Here is a 23,040-nt window from a genome sequence, read left to right as displayed (position 1 = left end):
TGTACATTTCTGGTTTTATAAATCATCTAGCTTGCATTTTATCAGTGCAGGAAGACTTGTCATTACCCATATTTTGGTAGCTTACATCATCATAGCTGGCATGCAAGACAGTGATAGACGCAGAGCAGAGCAGATCTGAGGGAATGCTGATAAATGAAACACTGAGCAGACACTTGTCTGTGTGCAATACCCAGAGAGCCTTTTTAAGCCAAAACAGCACCGCATTAATATGAATAATGAGTTTATGGAATATTATAAAGACTCATGTTAGAGCAAACAGTGTGCACTGCAAATGTTTAGCCTACTTTCTGACTTGCGGTGTTGCATTTGGCTATGCCATTAGCTTGACAATGTCTCCCTAGAGAGTGTGTGCGAAGGCTTCTGAGCTATGCTGTAGGCTGAATCTGACTCAACCAGAGAGCAAGGCAGACGGCGTGAGGGGCCCTGGTGGGGCAGTGGCTCTCGCTCATTCTGCAGATGCTATAGGGGCTTCACATTTCCCCTATGGATGACACAGAGAAAAGGCTGCTTCACGGTAGTATGACCTTCACACTGACATGCTAGGCTTATTCCAGGAGCCCACACAAATCTCCATTGTATTTACAGAATATAAAGTACAGCTATAGTGACTGAACCTTAAGAAAGTAATAATAACGCATACCTTGAGTTATGCCTCTTTCAGTGAGTTAATACCTCATATATAACTAAAAAAATTAGAGCCAGATGTTGAACAAAAGATAGATGGATATTATAAATCTGTGAGGCCGAGATGGCTAAACACCCTGGGCACCAGAGTCGGGCACCTCTCTGCTAGCTACTTGGAGTTACAGATATGTTTGTGCAGTGTTACTTAACACTACTTACAAAAACATGAACATAATTCCAGAGGTGCATATCTCCACCAATGATAAAAAATTCACTTGAGACCATGCTTGAATTAAGCTCATGGGTTCCAGAAGGATATCAGAGTCTGGATGAGTCTGCTCCATTTTCTTGAGAACATCAGAACAATCCTCATTTCATTTTTATTTCAACTTGATGTGGTTTTGTGAAAAATATTACACAAAATGCCCAATCGTGCACTCTCTTAAGTGTTGATGATCCAGATTCAATCTGGATCAATTCCAAGAGTTAATAACTTCTATTTTGGGCCCAACTTCACTTCTGGTTAAATTTTCAAGCAGTTGCCTTTTGAGTAATCCTGCAAAAAAAATAGGCAACAAACCAATCACTAAAACCTCTCGAGCAGAGGAGAAGTCCGGAAATAGAAATCTGATCTATGAAACTGAAATTATTTTGACGATCAGGTTCCTCTTTTGACTGTCAACATGACAAATGCAGTTCAGAAATAAATAAATTTAAAAGGCAAATGCTCCATGAACTGTTGTCCATAATAAGAGCCTTTGTTTTGAAGAGCCGTAAATATTTAAAAAGCTATTTATTCTATCGCTTCCTCAGCCATTAATATAGTACAACTAGTAAACAAAGCTACAATATTTGGAAAAGCAATCTCCTTCTGGGATCTTTTTGTATCAAAGCATCACACATCATGACACCTGCTTCATTATTAACGCTGCACCTAAGGCTGAGTACAGCACTGGGACGTCTACCTGAGTGACTCAGCAGACGATCACAAAGGACCCGGAGAGCACACAGCGTACTGTAGCTGTTACGTAACAGCTCAGTCAGGGGCCTAAGTCAGCACTGAGCAACTGATGCTGTGCTGCTGATACAGAAGAAAGAAGGCGATGAAGTAGAGAGAGGCAGACGAGGATGAAGAGCAGAGCAATGATCCAGCTGACGGAGCTCCCTGTGGTCCAATCCAATGGAGAAGCAGAGGCGTAAAAAAACACCTAGCCATGCTCTCATCCTTTCTGTAAATTGCTCCCTACATGAGGGGGAGAGAGCTGCTGAAACTCTAACTCTCCACTCTCCTTTTCGAAGGCTAATGAAAATTTAATTCCCCCGTATCTGAAAACTGGAGCCACTATAAATGGAGAGTCTGTTCTGTTTCCATGGTTTAGTTCTGCAGCATTTAGTGCAAAAGCAGCTGGTGTGGCTGCAGAGAGATACCTGGACTTGAAGTTTGCTGTATCACATTCTATGTTCATGTTTTATTTGGTTAAAACTGCACAGAGCAGACCCGCCCTTATCTATAGATTTCTTGTTCATTTTGAGGGTCAAGTAAAATGTCTTTTGTCATAAAACACTATTTTCAGCTCCTCTCTTATTCATAATGGTTTGTCACAGTGAAAAAAAAATATGATGCCAGAATATTAAGTGGTTATTATTCCTCAAACATATGCAAATATGAGAAAAATAAAATAAGGATATTCTTATTGTGAAATATCCTGCAGGATAAATCCAGTACGAAGACCATTAACAACTGCTATTGCCAACTAGCAGAGGACACAGCTAACTTAACACCGCCTGACAAGAAGCCATGCCTGGCCCAGTCCAGGAAAGAGAAGGTGATATTTCCACTGTGAAATCAGATCCAGGGGAGGGGATGCCGTGGCCTAGTAACAGCTGAGCAACACATAGCCAACAGCAGACACAACAGCCGACCCCATCTGCCACCTCTGATCAGTCAGACAGCAGGCCTACGTTGACGGGACTTTCTCCACTCCAAAAGCCGTTAAGGGCACTCTGAGTGCAGAGACTTGCTCGGCGCCACTAATCTGTGTGGACTACAGTAGACTTTGACCAGTTCCCCAACGGGGCTCTGCTTCACTGATTTCATAGCAAAGCTAATAAATACTTCAGACTTGGCTTTTGAAGTAAAACACTGGTATGTGTGGTATCCAATCAGTTTAACAGCAGCAGCAGAACGATCAAATGTATAAGCTTTGAGGCAGTGGAGCCCATTATATAAAACATACTATATGCTATCAGAAAAGCTGTATGAATCTATGGCATTACATCCACCACTCATTTTATTTCTGTAGAAATCTAAGAGGCAAAATGAAGAACAATCATAGCACAGCAACAGGTTAAATCATAACCAACCTAAGTTCCTCCAGAAATAGAAGTCAACCGATGACTTTAATCTAATCATATTAAAACATTTTCTCTACAAAGTTATAAGGATGAGCCTGGCCATGCAGGTTTTCTTCTCTTTCTTAGGTTGCGCCTGCTCTAGACCTGCAGGCAGATCCACTATTACAATGTAATCATTCTGAGCAGGGCCATAGTGTAGGAACTACGCAAATATTTGAAATCAATAAGAAAGAAATGGATTGTGGGTCAATACTGATGTTTAAAGTAAGAGTTTTCATACACATTTTTAGTGCAAAACTGCGATACATGAAGTTGATGATCGGTCAACAGAGTGAATATCAGCTGATACTTATAGAAAACCAATGCATGCCATAAAACAAAGAAAGAAAGAAAATCTATGTCATTATTCTCCAGGACAAGTACGTCAGAGCGGAGAGGCAGAGTGAGTGTGGGAAAAGGAACTGAGTTGATGAAGATAGGACAGACACTGAGCAGCAGAAGAGCTGAAGTAGGCGGCAGGAGACAGACAGACGGATGGTCTTTTTGCCGTGGAAGAATGCTGAGGCTTTCTGACAGCTGAGGCTTATCTAACAACACAAAGGCTTGCTTGTAGCCCAGCTAGTGAGTAGCATGGTGGCTAGCCTGTGACTCACCACCGTACAGATAGAAAGGTGCCAAATTTAGTGAGCCAGCTTGACAGGCGGCCTGACTTTACACGAAACAAGCCGTCAGCTCTACAAAGGGCCATACAAAAGAGGCTGTACAGGATAGAAAAATCACACAGAAACTAGGATTTCACTGACCAGTAACAGATGTGTGATTGTAATTAACAGTAAAGATACACACTGGAAAATTACTGGACGCCCACAGTTGACTTTTCTGCATGTTTCGGCAACAATATATAAGATTTGTTTTCTTCACAGTAACCTTAACATACAGAATGTGCATTACTGACCTACTGACTCATCTAGCTCAGCAGGAGCTCAGTCTACTCCACTTAACTTGAATTTTCAAAGCTTACACAATTGAAAATGAAATAATATAACATCACAAGGGACACCAGTGTGAGGCATTCTCTCAAAGCAATACAGTTTCTAATAGGGGTGCAACAATACTCGTATCAATATTGAACCGTTCGAAACAGTGCTTTCGGTTCGGTATGCATATGTATCGAACAATACAAAATTTTTATTTTATCAACTTTTCTACTGACGATGCTGTCTGTGTTGAGCGCTCAGTGGATTTGCGCTCGACAGTGCAGCCTAGGCGGAGTAGTCGAACGCAGATTCACTGAGCGCAGGGCAAGCTAGCAAGACAGAAGTTAAGCTCTCGTTGCAACATGGCAAATTGAACCTCCCCCACCCTCATTCAGATCTGGCCTTTGGAACTATTTTGGTTTTCATGTAACGTATGACCCTGAAGGTAAGGGCGTCATGGACAAAAGTAAAACAGTTTGTTGGATGTGCCACGCAATGCTCAATTACATTGGTGGGAACTAGTGCGTTAGCGCAGTTTGCTCGTTAACGTGTTGACGCCGTCCAGCCCCAAGCACGGGGCGATCTGCGGTAACTCGTTAACCGAGATTTGCCGTGTTGTGGCGTTAACGTCATTTCAACGGGATTAACGCTGACAGCACTAGTGGGAACACAACGAATATGACTGGACATTTACTCCGACATCATCCTAGTGCAAAGACAAGTGGAAGCAGACAAAAACAACAAGCAGGCATGCTACAAACTTTACCCGAGTCATTTAGACAGCCGTTAGCACATGATTCTCCTTATGGGGACCTGATATGTTTAATATGCTGCTGAGAATATAGCCCAGAAGAAGCGTGTAGTATAGCTTTTATTTTGGAAAGAGACATTTCTCTGTAATAAACTCTCTTTTCCAAAGATGAGTGATTTCAAAACTGTACTTTTGAGTTAAAATATATATTTATAATTTTAATAAATGACAAATTAAATAGGCATGAACATTTTTTTTTGTATCAAAAAAATATCGAAACGTGACACCAAAGTATCGAACCGAACCGTGAATTTTGTGTATCGTTGCACCCCTAGTTTCTAAGTACCTGATACATAAAGACATGGTACAGTAAGTCCTGTACTGTATAAACATACACAACAACCTGCATTGTCTGCTAGAATGTGGATTGTGATATTGGGGATTATCAACATAGGTCTTCTAAGTACAGTTAGACCAAACTACAGAGTCCCTTTAATATTAGGTTATTGAAAACAGTAATTGTGTCCTAAAGGCAAACCTATGAAAATATTTTACAGGTTTAGAAAAACAGTTAGTACAGACCTCAACTTGTAAAAGACTTGCAGAATCATATTATGACTCAGATACAGAGGTCTTTCCAATTATCTCAATTCAAAGCACAGCCTTGGGGTAGGCATTATATTATGTCTGCAGTAGATATATCAGAGCTCTGGGGGGTAAGTCAAACGCACTGGAAAGAAGTTTCAAGCACAGGGGGTTTCTTTTTCTAACAGTGAGCTAAACAGGAGAAAATTCTCTTCCTTTTAGAAAACCAACACAGTCAGACATATGTTTTCAATTTCTCTTAGGCAAGGGGACAATTAACAAGCACCAAAGCCAATTCTGAACCCAGAAAAAAACTGAAACCATGACACCATGGTATTAGGAAGAAACTGAAGAGGGAGCTGGTGGAATGACATGGAAATTCAAGCCATATGGGAAATTGCTGAAACGCTTTCTTCCATTTTGGTAGCGGCAAATTATAATAATACTTTTAAGCATTTGACGATTGCAATGCGTTGCTGCATTCACTTTATCACATCTTGTTGGATGAAAGGCTCATTTATAAGTGCAACGAGTCACCCAGCAGCGCCCGAACCACAGTCTCTCAGGTAAAAACTAACCCACATTCTATTCCTGGTAAACATGTCACTAAATGGGTCAAGATCGCGTCACAGAGCTGCTTCATCTGTGGTGAAACTGGATTATGGGGACAGAAGCGATGCAGTGATAGAGACCACTCCAGACACTGCGTAAAAATTCACTACTACAAAACATTTAGATATACAGACACCAGAGATTTTCCTGACTGGTCTACATGTGTAATATATTTTAAAAAATGGCCATGTGGATGAGAAAAACTGAACTGATAGGGTTGTTTTGTGATCTGAGAAACAGCTAAAATAAAGGAATGTGGGGGTTAGGGTGACACCAGCAAGGTTTATGGCAAAGGTCTGTCTTTAGCCAAGGTGAGAGAGAAGTTATGGCATTTAAGACCATAGAGCTCTGTCAGTCATTCTGTGTGCAAATATGTGAGTGTGTTTGTGTGGTCATGAGTCACTCAGATGAGCTGCTTTTTTCCCTAAACAAAGATGGATAAATATCAGATCTCACTTTTAACCAAGACTGTAAGACAGGTGACTAAACACGAAACAACTGCCTGCAACGAGCAGAACAGCCAGAGAAATAATTTTGAGGTCAACCATCCACCAGTGTGTTGAGTTTACAGTAAACTGTTAGAAAAAAAAAAGAACCTTTTGAAGGCTCCAGGTCTAAGTCACTCACATATATGAGTCCAGAGTAGTAGCGGTCCTTCAGGTTGTGCAGCACAGACGCCTCATTCAGGCAGGTGAGTTCAGCCATGTCTTCCACCTTGCTAAATTTGGGTGGGTTCATCTTCTGGATGTCATCCTTGTTGATCACCACCTTTTTACCATTCTCTGCCAACTCCACTAGCACTTCCTCGCCACGCTCTTCTCGGATACCCGCCGCCTCAAAGCCATGGCGCTCGGAGGGGACCCACACTAGCTTCTTGGCCGTCCAGTCAGCCTGTGTGGCTGGGTTGTAAACCACAGCCCGGTCCACAAACAGGTAGCGCTCTGGGTCCTCTTGCCCACTCCGATGAGACATTTTAACTGGGAATGATCACCACAATATGGCCACCTAGAAGAAAAGGGGGTGCAGCGATAAGTAGCAAAACGTGAAATTTAGTCAAATTTTACATCTCACCCTATGTGATCAACAGGAGTGTGTGTGTGTTTGATCGCAATGGGATTGCACTGGTCACTTCATAGGAAGTAACCTTTCTGCAAACAGCTGCACTCTGACTGTAGTCACTCTCAGAGTGAGTGATGGAGGTTTGCAGATAACTAGCTAATTTATAAATACAGACGGATTGCTAACATGCTGCCATCAGTCTGAATGAGTCATTGTCAGCGAGCACAACTCAAAGGTACTCCACACAACTGGCTGCCAGCTGGTTATATTCTAGTTATATTCCTATAAAACAGGAACACTGCTTAGTGCAACAGTTAAATATACATTTCTGTTAAATGTGAATTTCTGTCTATGTAGACAGCAACGGTGATGTTTGAAGATATATTACAATTAACTGGTGTATTATCAGAAAAGGACTGCATGTAGATGCCAATTTCACCCCATTCAATAGCAGACTGAATCTGTCGTATGTTAGGTTTTAGTGAATAAATGAATAAATAAATAACTGAAGTGAGATAAAAACTTCAACTTTGAGGGCATGATTTGCAGTTGAAAGAATGTGATATATACTACTGCAATTCTCAGCAGATGGCAAAGTAGTTCTGTTAAAATAACATCGCATTATGAACTTAGTGTCTGGTGATTCCCACTTGTAGTCATCACTATAGATCCAATAATGGCAGAAACGTCCAGTGACACTAATACTTATGAATTTAGTAGAATTCACTGATCATTATACATCACATAGATATGCATGAATTTAAGTATGTCTCTTGATTCATAGCTGGTATAATAAAGTAATACAGTGAAGAAGGGAACTCATATGTCAGACAATCAAATAAAATTAGCGAGTCAGACTTCAGTGTAGGTTTGGCAGCCTGGCACTGCACAACAATAATGCGCGTACTGCGGAGACTACACCGCTCTGCCAGAAAACCAAACGGGACAGATGGACGACGTACTGTGAGTGTCACATACAATAAGTCGCTCTCGTTCTCCAGGGAGCTCGCTGTATACAAAATAACCCGAATTTTAACACCTATCCAGGTAGCTCTGGAAACTATAAACGCCTGAAACATGCAGCTGAAGTCGCCCTTCCAAATATTAGGCTAATAACTGCGTAATAAACCTGCGCAACTGACGGAGCTAGCTACATAAGTGGGTAACGGGAATAAGTCACGACACGGTTAATTTAAAAGAACGAGTAACAGCGGCTAAAAGTTATTGTCTGGAGAACAACCATTAGGATAAACAAAAATAAGGTTACTGTCGGAGAAAATTATTGTCATGAGCCAAAAGAAAGAGTCATAAAGCTAGCTTACCACAGTCTGCACTTTTTCTGTTACGTATTAAGAGTTCAGGTGTTACCAATTAACACGTTTCTATGGTGAGAGAAAAAAGAGAGAGAAAGAGTCCTCGAGGTCAACCAGAGCGCTTATGACGCCGAGCGGTGGATTTTGAACCCCGCTACTCAAATAAAGACTACAGCCAAAGTAAGTTTCCAGAGCGACCTCCATCCCCCATCCCGGAGGCTGCTCACTCACTGACGCCGTAATAATCACCACGCGCCCCATCGTTCTTCGCCCTCGCGGCTGGCGCGAGCAAACTTACCTGCAGCAATCAGAACCTGTTCACAAAGCTCCCCCTGATTCGACCCTGAACGCAACTATACAGCTGCTAGCCACAAGAGAAATGCAGGCATGTATCTGGGCTTCGGTATGCACCACAGTGCACAGTGCTGCCTCCACACTGGGGCCCCTCCTAAAGAGAGCAGGCTTGACCACCGCTGCTCCCGCCTACGGTGGACTGTGCGCACTAGAAAGTGATCGCGCAGATCAATACGCCACACTGTCGCACTCTTGTCAGGATTCAGCCGCTAATAAATTTTTATGTGCGTGCCTTCACGCCTGTCAGAATCCCCTCAATGGCATTAATGAAGGCAGCAATAATGAATACACTGTCGGGCATTATGCTGCGGTGGATACCTTTTAAGATCTATCCCACAAATATCTAGGCACTGCACACCCACTACATGCAGCCTAGAAGCGATTGGGCTCTCGCTTTGCGGTCTTTCTCTGCCCTTCTCCACTATTGGCTGGAACAAACCAACCCCCCAATTTGCTGCAAACCACTGACAAGCATAAAAAAACCCCAAAACATAATAACTATTGCAACTGCTGCTTGCATGCATTATAAAACCGCCTCAATTTGCCACGCATTGTTATTGTTGTCTAATACCTCACATGTTTTCTAAACAAAAAAGCTAGAAAACAAGAAGGGTTAAGTACTTCTTAATAAAACATAATGTGGCTTTTGACTGAAACAGCTCCCTCTTGTGTCTGAAAGCAACATCAGCAGCGGCATCAGCTCACACAATCGTGCGACTTCTTGAGTTTTATTACAAATGGAAACATGTCACCAGGGGCGAGAAAAACATGTGTTTTCTGTAATTAAATAGTCATTCACTTTACTAAGGAAGCAGTGGAAAACGTGTCATAACAATGAAAGTTTCAAAAGACGGTAAAGGCGTTGTATGTCATAGTTCTGTACAGTCTGTTAATGTTGGGGCTCTTCAGCGTCCGCCCCTCCAGGCTCCTCCGCCACGCTTCTTCCCTCCTCCTCCTCCTCCTCCTCCTCCTCCTTTAACCTTCTTCCTCACGCCGGTCGCCTGTTCCGTGTCATCATCGTCTCCGTCCCCTCTTTTAGGCCTTTTCCTTTTGTCGCCTTGCTCCTTCATTTCCTGGGGAACACAAACATTTTCTTAATGTTCATCTACACTAATAGCTGACTATATTCTATATACAGGCATTTTAGGTCAAGACGGAACAAGTTTAATTTTAAAAAATCAAACATTTCTAAATATGTATTTTTGAAGAAATTAGCCAAGGTTTAGCCAAGTTTCAAACATTTGTTCGTAACTTTTAGTTTATGCTTGCAGTCATTGCTCTTTTAAATATATGGTTACATTTAAATCATTACACTCCCCAACAACTTTACCACCTACACCTGCCTGTTAATGCAAATATCCAGTGTGGTCAGTTCTCTGGTCATCTGCTTCGAAACTTGAAGCAGATGACCTGCGGCAGCAGAAGACCACACAGAGTGCTGCTCCGGTCAGCTAAAAACAAGGAACTGAAGCTAGAAGCTGCATGGTCTCATGAAACAGAAGGACAACAGAAGATTGGAAAAATGTTGCCTTGTGTGATGAGTGTTGATTTCTGCTGCCACAATTGGATAGGATGGTAACAGTTGGCATAAACGACATTTTATCAACAGCTCAGGTTGCTGGTGGTGTAATGGTTTTGGGGATATTTTTCCAGCACACTTTGGGATCCTTAGCACCAACTGTTTACTGTTCATACACCACAGCCTGTCTGATCATGTCCATCTGTTTATGACCACGCTGTATCCATCTTCTGATGGCTGATTTCAAGAGGATAACACACTGTGTCACAAAGCTCAAATCACCTCATGTAGAAACATACCACTAAATACTGATGCATTGGCCAGGCAGGCTCAGACGGGTTTATGCACCATTGTTTTCACACAGCATGTTTTTTTCTTCTTCAAATTTTAGGCTATACCTGACAAATACAGAGAAAAGACACAATAAAGACAGGATGACTTACTATTTTGGCAAATCTCTGGGCCTCGCTCACCCTCTCCACCAGCATCATCACTTCCTCCTCTTGGGTTGGAAAGGCTGGAAGTTTCTTCCCAATCAAGCTTTCAATTCGCTGGAAAAGCTCCACATCATACCTATGGTTATATGGACACCAGACACATTTACTTGCTGCAGTGACCTTCCTCTCCAAACCACAGTATTGCACAACTTACTCAACCATGTCAAAATGGTATAAAAATGGCAATAAGTGGAAACAAAGCAGAGATGTTATTGTATATGGAATGACTGGTGACAATAAAAAGGCCCTTCTTACTGAGTGACGAAAGTGATGGATTTTCCAGATCGTCCTGCTCTGGCTGTTCGGCCAACCCTGTGAATATAGTCCTGTAGGATCAAACACATCCACAGATCAGCTCATCGGTGAAGTGAAATAAATCATCAAACGCACCACCAACATGATTATCAGCGCCTCGGTACCTTAGAGTGAGTGGGAATGTCATAGTTGATGACGCAGTCGACATGAGGAATATCCAGTCCTCTGGATGCCACGTCAGTCGCCAGCAGCACCGACCGAGACTTGGACTTGAACTTGTTCAGAGCTCCAAGACGTTTATTCTGCACGGCGAAGGAAGGAAGATCCAGATCACATCACAGTATCCACCAGAAAGAAAAAGGGAAAACTTTCACTTCCCTAAAAACTCCATTTGATAAATGTCTGTGTGCATATTTACACACAACTCATATCATACATTAGGTCACATTTGCTGTAATGCCACAAAACCAGAAAGAGGGCTGACATCCAGCCAAACGGGACCAAAGCTGGTTAACATTCACTTTCATTCATGAGTGAAAGAAATTTTTCTTGGTCTACAAAAACAGCATCTTAGATGGTGCAAAGAGCTCTATTCAAACATTTAAGTGAACTGCAGCCTGATTTGAATGTAGATTTGATTGTAGACTGCTTATGGTAAACTGCAGACCATGACAATGACTTCCAGATGTTTCCAAATGGTACAAAAAGTACACTAACTTGCATGTAAAGTTAATTAAGCATGACTTTAGCATGTGTTGCAAGTGTGATCGTAAACCAAACTGTTTACAGGGTTTTATAGTATGCGTAGGTAATGCTGACAGAGCAGCAGGCACTATAATGAATGCTAACATCTCAGGTTAAATCCTTATACTCAACCGAGTCTCTGAAGCTTTACCTGACTCATCTGCCCATGTAGAGGGATAGCAGTGATGCCGAGGTTCCTCAACAACAGCGCCACCCGCTGGGCTGTGTTACACGTGCTGCAGAAAATAATAAAGGAGTTCCCGGCCAGCTCGTTCAGGATGGAAACCAGGTAGCAGTCCTGTTGGCAAAACCAAGAGCTAAACTTACTGAATATAAAACAGCTTCAGCAGGTCACAAACACAACTGTCAGCACATGGTCAGCACATGTACACGTGTGCACCCTACCTTGTACTTAGATGGTATAAAGATGTAGTACTGCTGCAGTTTGTCTACTGTGGAGTATTTCGTAGACACCGCGCACTTCACAGGATCTTTCAAAGCTGCTCTCTCTAGTTTCTGGACCTGTAAACATATGACAGAAGGTCAGGCAAAGGCTACTCTGGCAGCTGCTTATTACTGTCCCCCATAATGTGCAGGACAAGGACGGCTAAAAGAAACGCGACTAACATTCTCCGTCATCTAGAGTCGACAAAGAGAGAAGAACACAAAGATACCTTTTTGGTCATGGTAGCCGAGAACAAGAAAGTGCGTCTTTCTCTTGGGATCACCTTCAAGATTTTATCCACCTGGTAAAAAAATAAATAATAATAGGTATAAAAATGACAGTTTACATGAGCTACATGCTTCTTGAAATTTGTACAGGTTAAATTCTCGAAAACCTTCTCTGTTTATAGGCAAAGAGCTTCACAAATGGACACGTCACAGGCGCAAATCTAGCCTGAGGCGTTGGAGGTGTGGAGCCCGTAGCCAGCAGGTTTTTAATTTAAAGCTCAGCCTATCAGCTATTTGTAATCTTTCAAAATGCTCCACTGTCAACCAAAAAAATATACGTCAACTTGGGTTTTTACCAGCTTACGGCCAGTAATGCGAAGTTTAGGTAAATTTCACTTTTTGGATTTAAACTGCCATAAAGGTTGTCACATTCACTTTAAAATGCTTTCATCAATAACCTTTGAGCCTGCCATTTAACAGCACACTGAGGAGGATGTGGCTGAGGTGCTATAGTGAGTCTCCTACCAATAGGAAGCTACTGACCTCAGTTTCGAAGTCCATGTTGAGGATTCTGTCTGCTTCATCCATGACCAGGAACTTCAGCGCTCGTAGAGAGAAGCCCTTTGTGTTCTCGAGGTGATCGATCAAACGACCGGGCGTGGCTGGAAAAAAACAAAACGATTTTTTTACTTAAAAGTATATCATCAAAATCAGTTTATAAAGGATACAAATAAAGGATACAAACATTACAACAGTGGGTGAACATAAGCAGACGTGTGAAGTGTGAAAAATATGCAACGTTCTTAAAGGTAAAGTCTTACCAATAACGATGTGCGGCTTTTTCGCTAACACCAGGGACTGGGACATCATGTCGATTCCACCAACTATCACGGCTGCAACGGAAGACAGACGGATTTAGAGCACAGAGCCTCCCGCACTACTGCAAGCCGCCTCACCTTTCAAGGACACGTACCGCACTTAACGCCGATACTGGAGCCCAGGGCCTCAAACTGCTCAGAGATCTGAAATGCCAACTCTCTAGTGGGGGTGAGAACAAGTGTGTGAAGCCTCTGGGGGGAGGCCAGCAGCGACTGGAGGATAGGCAGAGCGAAGGCACCGGTCTTTCCTGAACCAGTCTCCGCCAGGCCAATAACATCCTTCCCTGCAGGTCACAAGGAGACAAGAAATGTTACGCACTTTAACCTTTAGAGATTTAAACAAGTCCTGAGATTCAGACTGAAGCGCTGCTCCTTTAGCTTCAGTCCATGTTAAATCGTAATGATTCACAGAGAAATATGGAGAAGTTTCATATGTTACACGTACAGATATGAGGTGTGTAATCACGGTATGAATTTGAGCACAAACTGATTTCCAATCCTCTGCTGAGATTTCAGATTTCAAATCCCTGGGCCATGCATTTAGCCCATCATCTCTGATTAACAGGATATTTGCTGTCATTGTTACTTCAACTTGTTTTTTTGATGGTCTAGTACAATGATGCACAAATGGTGGCTATGCTAATGCCAAAACAAAGCTGAAAAGTAGCCATACAAAAACATATAAAAACAAGTTCATGAATATTTGAACATTCAGGGGCTGGTAGTGTCGGAGTAAATCTGCCTCTTTTAATAATTCAGTTTATTCATGTCCTTTCTTCACTTTATATAATAAACATTTGTCCCAGTCTTGTAGAAAGTTTTCTTCTTTCTTTTTCTGTCTGTATGCGAGTTTGTCCATCACAAGGATCTCCTCAACAACAACCACCCATTGTCTACAGCTCATTGTTTAAAACCTTAGGGGACTTAAACAGCATGGACGCAAATGGCCTCTAAGATTATCCAAATAGAGGATCTGAAACAATCGTTGGAATTACATAACTAAATATTTCCCGCAGAGCGAAAAGAATTTTATTCCAGAAGGGTTGTATTTTTCCTGATGTCCAAAAATGTGCGTATGGTTGTTCCGTGTGATCATGTACTGTTACTTGAGTAAAACTGACAGAAAGAGGTAAGCGTGATTTCTCACCTTGCAGAGCCACCGGTATAGCTTCTATCTGGATCTTCGTGGGGCTCTTCCATCCCAGCTGATCACAAGCCTCGCATAGGACATCAGTAACACCCTGTCGGAAGCAGACAAAAGGTAGAAATCTTTGTAACACGATCGTAATTGTGTACTAGCGCCGTATATGTCTCACAGACATATCCCATTCATATTTAAAAGGATAAAATGAGGTTTACATAACACAGCGGAGTTGTAGCTAACTCGAACAGCAGTGGTCTCTCCGTGTTAATGTGCCTGACTCTTTTCCTTCACTCGCTGAAGCAAACCTACCAGATCCTTGAAGCTCTTCACCGTCTCGTCGTTTTCTCCGCCATCACCGTGATCGCTTCCTTCATCGCTGCTCGAAATTTCGAGTGTTTCGTCTGTGTTTGGCTTCACGCTCTCCTCGTCCGCCATGCTTTTCGCCCCAACGTGTCGTCAGTTCCGCACTGCGCAGATGCGGAAACGAGTTCGAGCTTAAGCCGCAGTGGATGATGGAAGTTTGTGTTTACGACCGAAAACGCCAGTGATTGGCTAAAAATACGACATGGGAATTTCTGTCGCGGATTGATTCACACTGAAACAAGATTAAACCAGTTTTTTGAGTTTTTATTTGGCTGAAGATCAAACAGTTTTACACTTTTACTGTTGTCAGTGGTTGGAAAACATTCTATAACTATTTTTATGTTAGGAGATCTGCAATAAAAAAAACAGAAAAAAGTAATACAAGATTGCTTCTAAGGTCAAGTTGCAAACAGGTGGTTGGAAGAAAAACAATTTCAGAGTTAAAAAACAAGACAAAAAAAACAAAACAATATGCTGGATGTGAAAAAGCACTTCTGTGCAGAGCATAGTGTTCTTCTCTTGAATTGACTATGCAAGTTACCCAGTAAAATAAACAGATTTCTTACTCTTTTTGAAATGCACATTCTTGTTGATGCAACAAAAATCTAACCCAGATCAAATGAATATGAGCCTGTAGAGAACAAAGCTGAGGGTGTAGTGGCCTTTCACTGGTAGGTGACAGACAAACTGATTCTAGCTGAAAGTTTGAAGACGGCTACCTCTATAACTCTGCACAGAAAACACAAAACAAACACACTGCTGTTGTTCAGCTTGCCACACTGATCATCATTATCGGCAGTACGCTCCCGAGTCTTAGAGGAGTCCCTCCATCTCCCTCATAAAGGCTTCATACACCTGGTCTTTAGTCTTCATGTTGGGCTGAGACACAGCACCCATCTGTGATGGATTGGCCACGCCCATAGGAGCTGTTGCCGTGTGCTGTTTCTGCCACTGGCCTCCTCCCACACCTTCATCTCCCCTCCTTCCTCCAACAGAACCCCCTGCTTTCTCCATGGGCCCAGGTGCTGCTCCTGGCATTGTTCCAACCTTGTCCCTACGCACCCTCAGCGCTGTGGGCACAAAGCGGGTCACCTCTGCCTTGGGATTGATAATTTGAGGTTTGGCAGAGATGGTAGCCCCGCCTGCACCGGCACCTGCTGCCAGGTTGCCTCCTGCAGCTGCGACAGAGGTGATGTTTGCGCGTTTTTCGATGGTGGGAGGGTGGTGATGGCTGGGGGGATTGCTGCCCGGATTGGTGCCTGTGGAGGCAGCAGCTGTCCCAGGCGGAGGGGGCATCTGCATGACACCAGGTCGCATGGGCATGGCAGGGGGTTGCAGGTTGGTCTGTAAACCGTCCTGGCTGGATCCTGAGCCTTTTTGTCGCTGAACAATGTTTGGAGGAGCACTCAGCACATTGGAATTGAGAGGTGGAGGGAAGAGAGACAGAGGTGGTGCAAGAGGACGCGGAGGCCCTCCAGCTCTTGGGGGAGGAGGCGGGATACCTACAAGGAGAAAAAAAAACATAAATGAGAAATGCATTCAACAGAAGTTCTCACTATTTTATATCTTTAGATTGCCTCCACACACGTGCCTACCTGGTGGTGCTGGGGGTGGTAATCTGGGAGGTGGACCACGTGGTGGAGGGCCTGGTGGAAGGCCAGGAGGGGGGCCTGGTGGAGGACCAGGTGGTCGACCTGGTGGAGGCCCAGGAGGCAGAAGCCGAGGCATTGGAGCCCTCATTCCTGCAGGCATGCCAGGAGGCCTCAAGAACGGAGGAGCACCTGAAGATAACAGAAGATCTCTTTGAAAAAACGATGCAGAGCACTCACACTTAGAGAAGTAGAAGACCCCCACAGAACAGGCACAGGAAATTATTCTAGTATGACTTCAGAGTTGAAGCAATCAATCTTTTAGCTAATCAGAATGCGAACCTGGTGGGGGGCCAGGAGGTGGGCCAGATGGTGGACCAGGAGGCCTCATTGGTGGTGCCGGAGGTGGACCAAGTGGTGGAGGTCCTGTCATCGGTGGCCCTTGCATGTGTGGAGGCCCTTGCTGTCCCGTGGTCCCAGCTGGAGGGGGTAGTCGCTGATTGGCCATGAGATGGGACTGGTTGTCCCCTGGAGGGCCTCTGTCCTCGATGTCAGAGCTGTCTGATTCATCTGTGTATTCTTCCTCTACCTCTTCTTCTTCCTCCTCGTCAGGAACTGACTGACCTGAAGACAAAAAATGAACAAATAAAAATGGCATAGCATATCATCATACAAAGAAAAGACACTGTGAGGAGCACTAGCTTAGTAAGTGCTTAGCACTAACAGTACCTGCCATCCTTAACATCATGGCTTGCAGAGGTGTAATGGCCTTGGTCTTCTTCACAACCCTCTTCTTCTTCCTTTTTCCTTCACGGGGTGCCTCTGCAGGCATATCTGCGAAACGTACGCTACGACCTGCAGTAGTTAAATAATAACAAATTCAGGAATACAACAGAATACAAACAGTTATAAGATCAAGAGATAAATAAAGGCAACAAAGACGTGAGTTGAGGCTTAAATGTGTTGAAGCAGTCAGAAACACTCACCACCATGTCTTTCACTTCTGTCTCTATCTTCTTCTCGTTCTCTCTCATCGTCCTGCCTGTCCAAGCGCATTCTCTGTTCACCATCTCCCCCTTCATCTCTCTCTTCTTCACTGATGTCTTCAGAGTCGCTGTCGTCATCAATATCGTCCTGATCTCTGTCGCTCTCACTCCCGCTGTCCCGATCTCTCCCCAAATCCATTGCAGAGTCCTTTTCAAATCCAGGAATGGAAGGCTCTGTTCAAAGGAGAAATAGTGTAACAAGAAGAAATGTTAAATTATAGGTGGAAAAAAATCATTTGATTATCAGAGGGAAACTGGCTGTATCTCACCTGCATCTGTGCCGTAACCGCGTCGAGCAGGTCCATACAGTGCCAGGACCTGAGGAGGTGGGGGGCCAGGTGGAGGCCCAGGGGGCTTCTTCCCTGGAGGTAAGCGTGGGACACCTGGCACTGTTGCCAATGCTGGTCCGGAGGACGATGGTCCTTTACTAAGACATGCATAAAAACAGAATTAACTCAACTGCCCATTAAAATTCTAAAATGTCACATACGGAGTTTAACTGCTGAAACTTTTACTACTCATAGAATGAGTCTTACCCAAAAGTGGAGCTCTTCTTCAATATGGAGGGAGGCTGAGCCCCTGGTAGTGGGATGTCCTGGATGTGGATACTGGATGGGGCATGAGGCATGTCTGGTAGAGGGATACTGTCAACCTCCACCAACTCTGCATTCTGAAAAAGAGGAAATATCACACAACAGAGTAAACAGAGAGCACAACAAAGGATAAATAAGGTAATGGAGCACACATCTGAAGCAATCAAGCTCAAGACAAATAAAAGACGAGTAATGGGTTTTGGTGTCTGCCCGAAAATATTCATAATCCTGACTTTTAAGATTTTTTTGCAGCCCAACAAGGCGTACACAAGCCTGTGGAACAATGTGCATACAATATACCTCTCATTCCTGCATCAATTTATGCAAGAATTATTATAAACTGAGGAACCCCGCCCCCCAAAACTGTCATGTAGTTTCCAACACACCTTGACTGAGTCAAAATAAAGAGACAGCTGCCCTCTTTTAGTCTCATAGTCCAGTTCAAGTTTGCGTAGCTCTTTGTAGGTTTCAGGATTCTCTCTTTCGTACAGACGAACAATGCGCTCAAATGTCTCACGCAACTTCTTCCTCTTGTCCCGCAACACCTTCTCATTCAGCAACGGCTGCTGAACTGGGTTGAACTCTGTTCAGAAACAAAGTAATTATTTTCATTAGAAAAGCAGCAAATTAATTGTAGAATTCAGATTTTGACTGTGATTTTCTGCTGTTACCTAAAGGCCTGAAATACTTAAATACACACACTAATTATATATAGCATTAATCTACTGATACATGTGTTCCACAAGCTCAGGTCCTCTACAAGTGGCAAACATACAACTAAATAGTTACAACTAAATATATCTCTAACATCTAAATTGCATAAACTCTGCCCTGTCATCTCACCCATCTCATCCAGCTTCTCCATGTCTCTGATGATCTGTCTGGGATCCTTCATCTTCAGGACTGCTGCTCTCACCATCATCCTCTGCTTCTTGTTCTAATATTTCCAAATGAAAACGATGTTACCATCATATTATCACAGTATTGTTATCCTGTATTGCATATTTAGAAATATCTTTTTTTTTTTAAGTGAATGGTTCTAACCTTTTTTAACTCCCTTTTTCTGGCCTCCTTTCCTGTAGAAGGGGGGGAAGAAATGACCATTTTTATATCTAATCAGCAACTGAGCAATATCCAGCAGATCAATTCATGATTGAATTAGCGCCAGTTTGTTATCAGCACTTACTGGCCTGGTCGGTGGGATTCATAAACTTCCCACTCTTGGTGGAGGAGGTTGAACGTCGCCCCATTGTGACGGTAGGTCTCCTTCACGCTGCCATGTAATACAGCAAAACAGAAGAGAAGTGACTTGTAAAGGAAACCTTACGTTGTTATTTTGTGGTACGTTCAAGAATAAGTCGGATTTTGTCACAACCTAAAAATAACACTTTTAGCTCATATTTATGAATCACTGAGACTTTAAACAATGTTTGAATTCATTTTTGACAAATTGCAGCCTCCTTTTTGTTAATTCTAACTTCGATATCAAGGCAGTTTAACCAAACTATCTACAATACACGCCTTAAAGAATTTTACTGTTAGCTATTATTAGCAAATAAGATAAGAAAGTTGACAATCAACGCACGAGTCAAACTATCTAAGCTCTTTGCACAATTAAACTATTGAATGAGCTGATAAACACCACAGAGCCAATCAAACATTTGTAACACATACATACATATGTTAAATCATGCCGGTCAAAAGCATTTGCCTGGCAGGTTAGCGGCTAACGTTAGCTTGCACTTATAGCTAGGCCCGCGTTAGCAACGAAAGCAGCACAGGAGGGAAAAATTCACTGTACCTTTTGTTCAGTAAAAACTCACAGGGCACAACGCCCTACACACACGCACACCTCCGTGTGGCAAAAGCAATGCAACACGTTTTGCGTACGTCCTGAAAGAGAAATCCAAACCCCCCAGGATTGAATATCACACCGTGGCTTCGCTAACTGTCCGCCATGTTTACTGCCGCGAATGAAAGCGGAAAGGCGATTTTGACGTCATCAAAACAAGCGAGCAGTGAAAGAAAAATAAAACTAACTGGGCGAACGGTATTATTTAAAACTTCACTTCATAGCATTTGTACATATACTAGGACTTTATCATATTCATATTGTGTGGCGCAATGTAACTCTAATGATAATGAAGGGTGATTCTCGTTACAGGTTCCAAGACTGCAATCTAGCGATACTGCCCCCTGATGGTTACAAGCAGCAATTACAACCTCGCTGCACTGATGTGCCAAAAAGTGATCGTATGCCAATCACTTTTTGCGTGTTTTTTTTATGTCTAGATCTCTTTTTATGTTTTTATATAGTTGCTTATATTGTTAAATAGGCTGCAGTAAACAGAGTTTAAAAATGGGTTATATGTTATATGTTTTGTAGCAGTGCTCCTGCTGCTCTACATTCACCTCTCCTTTGCTCTTTTGCTCGGTGGATGTTGAGGATTTGGCTAACTCGAAATGTCAAAATCATATTGTGGGATTTTGACTTTTTGCCCATACACAATGTCAATTTCTTCAAGTCCGTCCTCGCTGGTTGATGTCTCCACCATAGGACGATTCAGTCTCTCCCACAGCTTTTGTTTAATACTTCTCCCCAGCTCTAAACTGTAGGGACGTTTGCGGCCATACTTGGACCTGCAAGAAGAAATTCAATCAAAATGATGCATGTGGTCAAAAACCATACTGTAACCATTTTAGAGCTGGTGATTTTAAAAAGTGACAGGACATTTGGAGACAAACGTACGTCAGCATGCTATCTACCACCTCATGGTAGACTCGCTGATAATCTTCCACTGAGAAGTTGTAGATTTTTAAAGTGCTGTCACTGGAGCTGGTTGGCTGGTGGTTGGTACTGCATGGCTCGGGTCTGGGGGGCAATTTTTTTGACACTGGCAGGTCATCATGGGAGATTGCAGAGGGAGGCACTGAGGTCTTTGGAGGTCGGGAAGAACTGGATGCTGGGCTTCGCTTCCTTTTCCGGGGCTGACTGACTGTTCTGTCACGGCGCCGGGGCCTCTGGGTTGAATTAACAACCTGGGGAAAGGTCAGAAGCACACAAGGGAATGTCAGTAGTTAATAGCGACCTCATTTTTTTCAAACAAGACAAAAATCTAAATTTGATGAACCACAATGAAGTCCAAACTTCAAAACCCTCAAATGATTCTGTTCCTGAAATTTTACACATCCAACCTGGTCCTTGCTGCAGCACGGTTGTTTCCTGCTGGCTCTGGGTTTCATTGCATCACGGGCCTGGCATGCAGTGTTTCTCTTACAATAATTATGGTCTTTGAGGTGAGGCACAGTAAGCTGCAGGTATACACAAAAATGACAGTAATGCAGACATCAGTTAGTAGTTCATGAAATATTTAAAAAATAACAAACCCTTTCATATGTCCATAAACTACTTAAACCACTCGCATGGTTGAATAACTTGTCCACAGTGATTGTAACGACAAAAAATATCCAACATGTTCACATAAAATCATAAGAACTAAAACCAGGACAATGCATCAAGGTCAGTGTAATAAAAGACGTGTCAACTTATGGGCTCGTCGTGTTAGAGCTTCACTGCTGCATACCCCGAAATGACATGTCAAATAATAATTTGCATAAGCTAAACAAACACCAAAGTCCATGTTGTATTAAACTCTAATTTCTGTTATAATCATTGCTGCTTATTGCCGTTTTTGAACAATGCAGATGCACAAAATACCTTTGTAACTGGCTAAGCTTGGTCACGTGTGGCACTTATATGGTTTAAAATGACATGTAGGATATAAAGAAAAGCAAGCTGCAATAATAGGAGAGCCCTGCCTTGTGTGTGGGGGGTAATGAGTTCAAGATCATCATTGGCTGTGGTGTAATGAGGGACCTCTACCCAGAGGTGACTGTCTTGTCAGGTGAATAATTGTAGCATAAGCCACAATGAAGAAGGAGATTAAAACTTTAGTTTAAAAAGCCCAAAAGCAGAAGCTTTGAGGATTTTAAAGATGATCACAGTTACATGTGGCTCCTGTAAACATGTGACAGTGTGTGTACATTTGAAAATTCAGATGATGCTGCAGAACATGGCTTGCATATTTGTAAATAAACATTTTGGGGATTAGCTTTTCTACAGTGAATAAAGTCTCAGTGTTTACTTGTTTTATTCCCTGATTTTAGTTTTAAATACAAAATAAAGGCCCCCAATCAGGAACATGCACAGCCCCCCCCGCCCCCCCCAAAAAAAGCTAGAAACAGGCCTGGTGATCATTATGCACTTGAGTTAATTCGAGATGTAAGATACTCTACTTATTAGCAAAAACTGAACATTTTTATCCCAGCTGCAATCTTTGGTGACATGTCTGCCACAAGATCATTTAATACACGCAAAAGAAAACGTTATTATAGGTAACATACTAGTTTAAATGACTTTATGCACAGTTTACCCGTTTACAGCTACAGTGCAACAGTCTAACATGCAGGTATAACTCCCACGTGCACAGGCACGTTTTTAATGCTTTTTATCCACATTTATGTCGTCTATATTTTCATGTTGCCCTGTTGCAAAGTGAACTCTTTCTGGCCGTCGAGTAAATATTCAAAACTTATTGAAAACGGTCATAAAATCTCACATTTTCCATGATGGATGATGGTTGCTGGGTCGCTTTCCTCCGTGACATGGGAGTTGGACACTTGTAAGGCTGCAAGAAGTCTTGAGCAGAAAGTTGTCTTACTTTTGCAGAAATCCCTTGTAGCTTTGCACAACACGCCGAGTGAAATCTGTCTGAACTATACCAAAAGATGCAATGCAAATAGAACCTGGAGACGCATAGCAACCACGCAACCTGTCATTTTAAATCACGCATTTTTGTACCTACTGTTAAAAATCACTGTAATAATTGTTTTTAGTGAGTTTTTCCCTCAGTTCAACCTCAGTTATGGCGGCTTTTTTTAATATTTAGGCATCCACATAATTACTCCATCAAAGTGGTGCGTAATGATCATACGAAAATACGTCAAAACAGAGCAAAAGTGGTTTTATTTGCCACAGCATATCACAGCAGCTCATTGTATTTGAAAACTACTGGATTTCATAAGTTGT

The 23,040-nt window shown here is 42.6% G+C and overlaps 4 protein-coding genes across 8 annotated transcripts in view; all 4 read right to left on the bottom strand.

Moving 5' to 3' along the window:
* LOC309704156 (myosin-10) overlaps nucleotides 1-9,080 on the bottom strand; it is a 68,164-nt gene extending 59,084 nt beyond the window's left edge. For 2 of the 3 annotated variants that reach the window (XM_082529159.1, XM_082529161.1), the window contains exons 1-2: nucleotides 8,596-9,080; nucleotides 6,553-6,930 (exon numbers count right to left, since the gene is read on the bottom strand). In XM_082529159.1, coding sequence (XP_082385285.1) covers nucleotides 6,553-6,897 — 345 coding nt within the window. In that variant the 5' untranslated portion in view covers nucleotides 6,898-6,930; nucleotides 8,596-9,080. Of the gene's footprint in view, nucleotides 1-6,552; nucleotides 6,931-8,306; nucleotides 8,535-8,595 lie in introns of those variants that run through there. The other variant, XM_082529160.1, reaches the window with a different exon arrangement.
* A 283-nt stretch (nucleotides 9,081-9,363) lies between these two features.
* ddx47 (DEAD (Asp-Glu-Ala-Asp) box polypeptide 47) lies at nucleotides 9,364-14,850 on the bottom strand. The gene is made up of 12 exons (XM_082529165.1): nucleotides 14,670-14,850; nucleotides 14,364-14,457; nucleotides 13,312-13,500; nucleotides 13,160-13,231; nucleotides 12,882-13,000; nucleotides 12,341-12,412; nucleotides 12,072-12,188; nucleotides 11,818-11,964; nucleotides 11,087-11,224; nucleotides 10,923-10,993; nucleotides 10,614-10,743; nucleotides 9,364-9,724 (listed from the first exon to the last, which is right to left on the bottom strand). The coding sequence occupies exons 1-12, from the start codon at nucleotides 14,793-14,795 to the stop codon at nucleotides 9,557-9,559; spliced, it is 1,443 nt and encodes a 480-aa protein (XP_082385291.1). The 5' UTR covers nucleotides 14,796-14,850; the 3' UTR covers nucleotides 9,364-9,556.
* A 116-nt stretch (nucleotides 14,851-14,966) lies between these two features.
* wbp11 (WW domain binding protein 11) lies at nucleotides 14,967-19,925 on the bottom strand. Of its 2 annotated transcripts, none has more exons than XM_082529163.1 (12): nucleotides 19,753-19,925; nucleotides 19,138-19,224; nucleotides 18,996-19,027; nucleotides 18,795-18,888; nucleotides 18,338-18,534; nucleotides 17,895-18,028; nucleotides 17,628-17,785; nucleotides 17,299-17,532; nucleotides 17,042-17,167; nucleotides 16,655-16,936; nucleotides 16,319-16,504; nucleotides 14,967-16,225 (listed from the first exon to the last, which is right to left on the bottom strand). In XM_082529163.1, the coding sequence occupies exons 2-12, from the start codon at nucleotides 19,199-19,201 to the stop codon at nucleotides 15,537-15,539; spliced, it is 2,196 nt and encodes a 731-aa protein (XP_082385289.1). In that variant the 5' UTR covers nucleotides 19,202-19,224; nucleotides 19,753-19,925; the 3' UTR covers nucleotides 14,967-15,536. The 2 variants fall into 2 exon arrangements, with proteins under 2 accessions (XP_082385289.1, XP_082385290.1); XM_082529164.1 differs by lacking the exon at nucleotides 19,753-19,925 and adding an exon at nucleotides 19,630-19,733.
* A 281-nt stretch (nucleotides 19,926-20,206) lies between these two features.
* Nucleotides 20,207-22,678, bottom strand: LOC309704159 (uncharacterized protein). 2 transcript variants are annotated; one of them, XM_082529166.1, is made up of 4 exons: nucleotides 22,571-22,678; nucleotides 21,147-21,263; nucleotides 20,701-20,990; nucleotides 20,207-20,591 (listed from the first exon to the last, which is right to left on the bottom strand). In XM_082529166.1, the coding sequence occupies exons 1-4, from the start codon at nucleotides 22,616-22,618 to the stop codon at nucleotides 20,405-20,407; spliced, it is 642 nt and encodes a 213-aa protein (XP_082385292.1). In that variant the 5' UTR covers nucleotides 22,619-22,678; the 3' UTR covers nucleotides 20,207-20,404. The 2 variants fall into 2 exon arrangements, with proteins under 2 accessions (XP_082385292.1, XP_082385293.1); XM_082529167.1 differs by lacking the exon at nucleotides 21,147-21,263.
* Nucleotides 22,679-23,040: the final 362 nt, after the last annotated feature.

The sequence above is a fragment of the Aulonocara stuartgranti genome, assembly GCF_965226115.1.
Source record: "Aulonocara stuartgranti genome assembly, chromosome: 4".
Lineage (NCBI taxonomy): Eukaryota > Metazoa > Chordata > Actinopteri > Cichliformes > Cichlidae > Aulonocara > Aulonocara stuartgranti.
Note: the sequence above shows the minus strand (reverse complement) of the source record. Positions and strands in the feature narration are given on the sequence as shown.

Bases quoted from the DNA above. Each gene is read 5' to 3' on its own strand.
- ddx47 (XM_082529165.1), bottom strand. From the start codon at position 14,795: ATGGCGGACGAGGAGAGCGTGAAGCCAAACACAGACGAAACACTCGAA. The intron at 13,232-13,311 runs GTACGTGTCCTT...CTTCCGTTGCAG, and splicing joins CAGTATCGGCGTTAAGTGCG to CCGTGATAGTTGGTGGAATC. The intron at 12,189-12,340 runs GTATCTTTGTGT...ATATGTTTACAG, and splicing joins CGGCTACCATGACCAAAAAG to GTCCAGAAACTAGAGAGAGC.
- wbp11 (XM_082529163.1), bottom strand. From the start codon at position 19,201: ATGGGGCGACGTTCAACCTCCTCCACCAAGAGTGGGAAGTTTATGAAT. The intron at 19,028-19,137 runs GTAAGTGCTGAT...CCCCTTCTACAG, and splicing joins GAATCCCACCGACCAGGCCA to GAAAGGAGGCCAGAAAAAGG. The intron at 18,889-18,995 runs GTTAGAACCATT...TGGAAATATTAG, and splicing joins GAAAAAGGGAGTTAAAAAAG to AACAAGAAGCAGAGGATGAT.
- LOC309704159 (XM_082529166.1), bottom strand. From the start codon at position 22,618: ATGTCACGGAGGAAAGCGACCCAGCAACCATCATCCATCATGGAAAAT. The intron at 20,991-21,146 runs GTTGGATGTGTA...ACCTTTCCCCAG, and splicing joins CGTGCTGCAGCAAGGACCAG to GTTGTTAATTCAACCCAGAG. The intron at 20,592-20,700 runs GTACGTTTGTCT...TTCTTCTTGCAG, and splicing joins GTGGTAGATAGCATGCTGAC to GTCCAAGTATGGCCGCAAAC.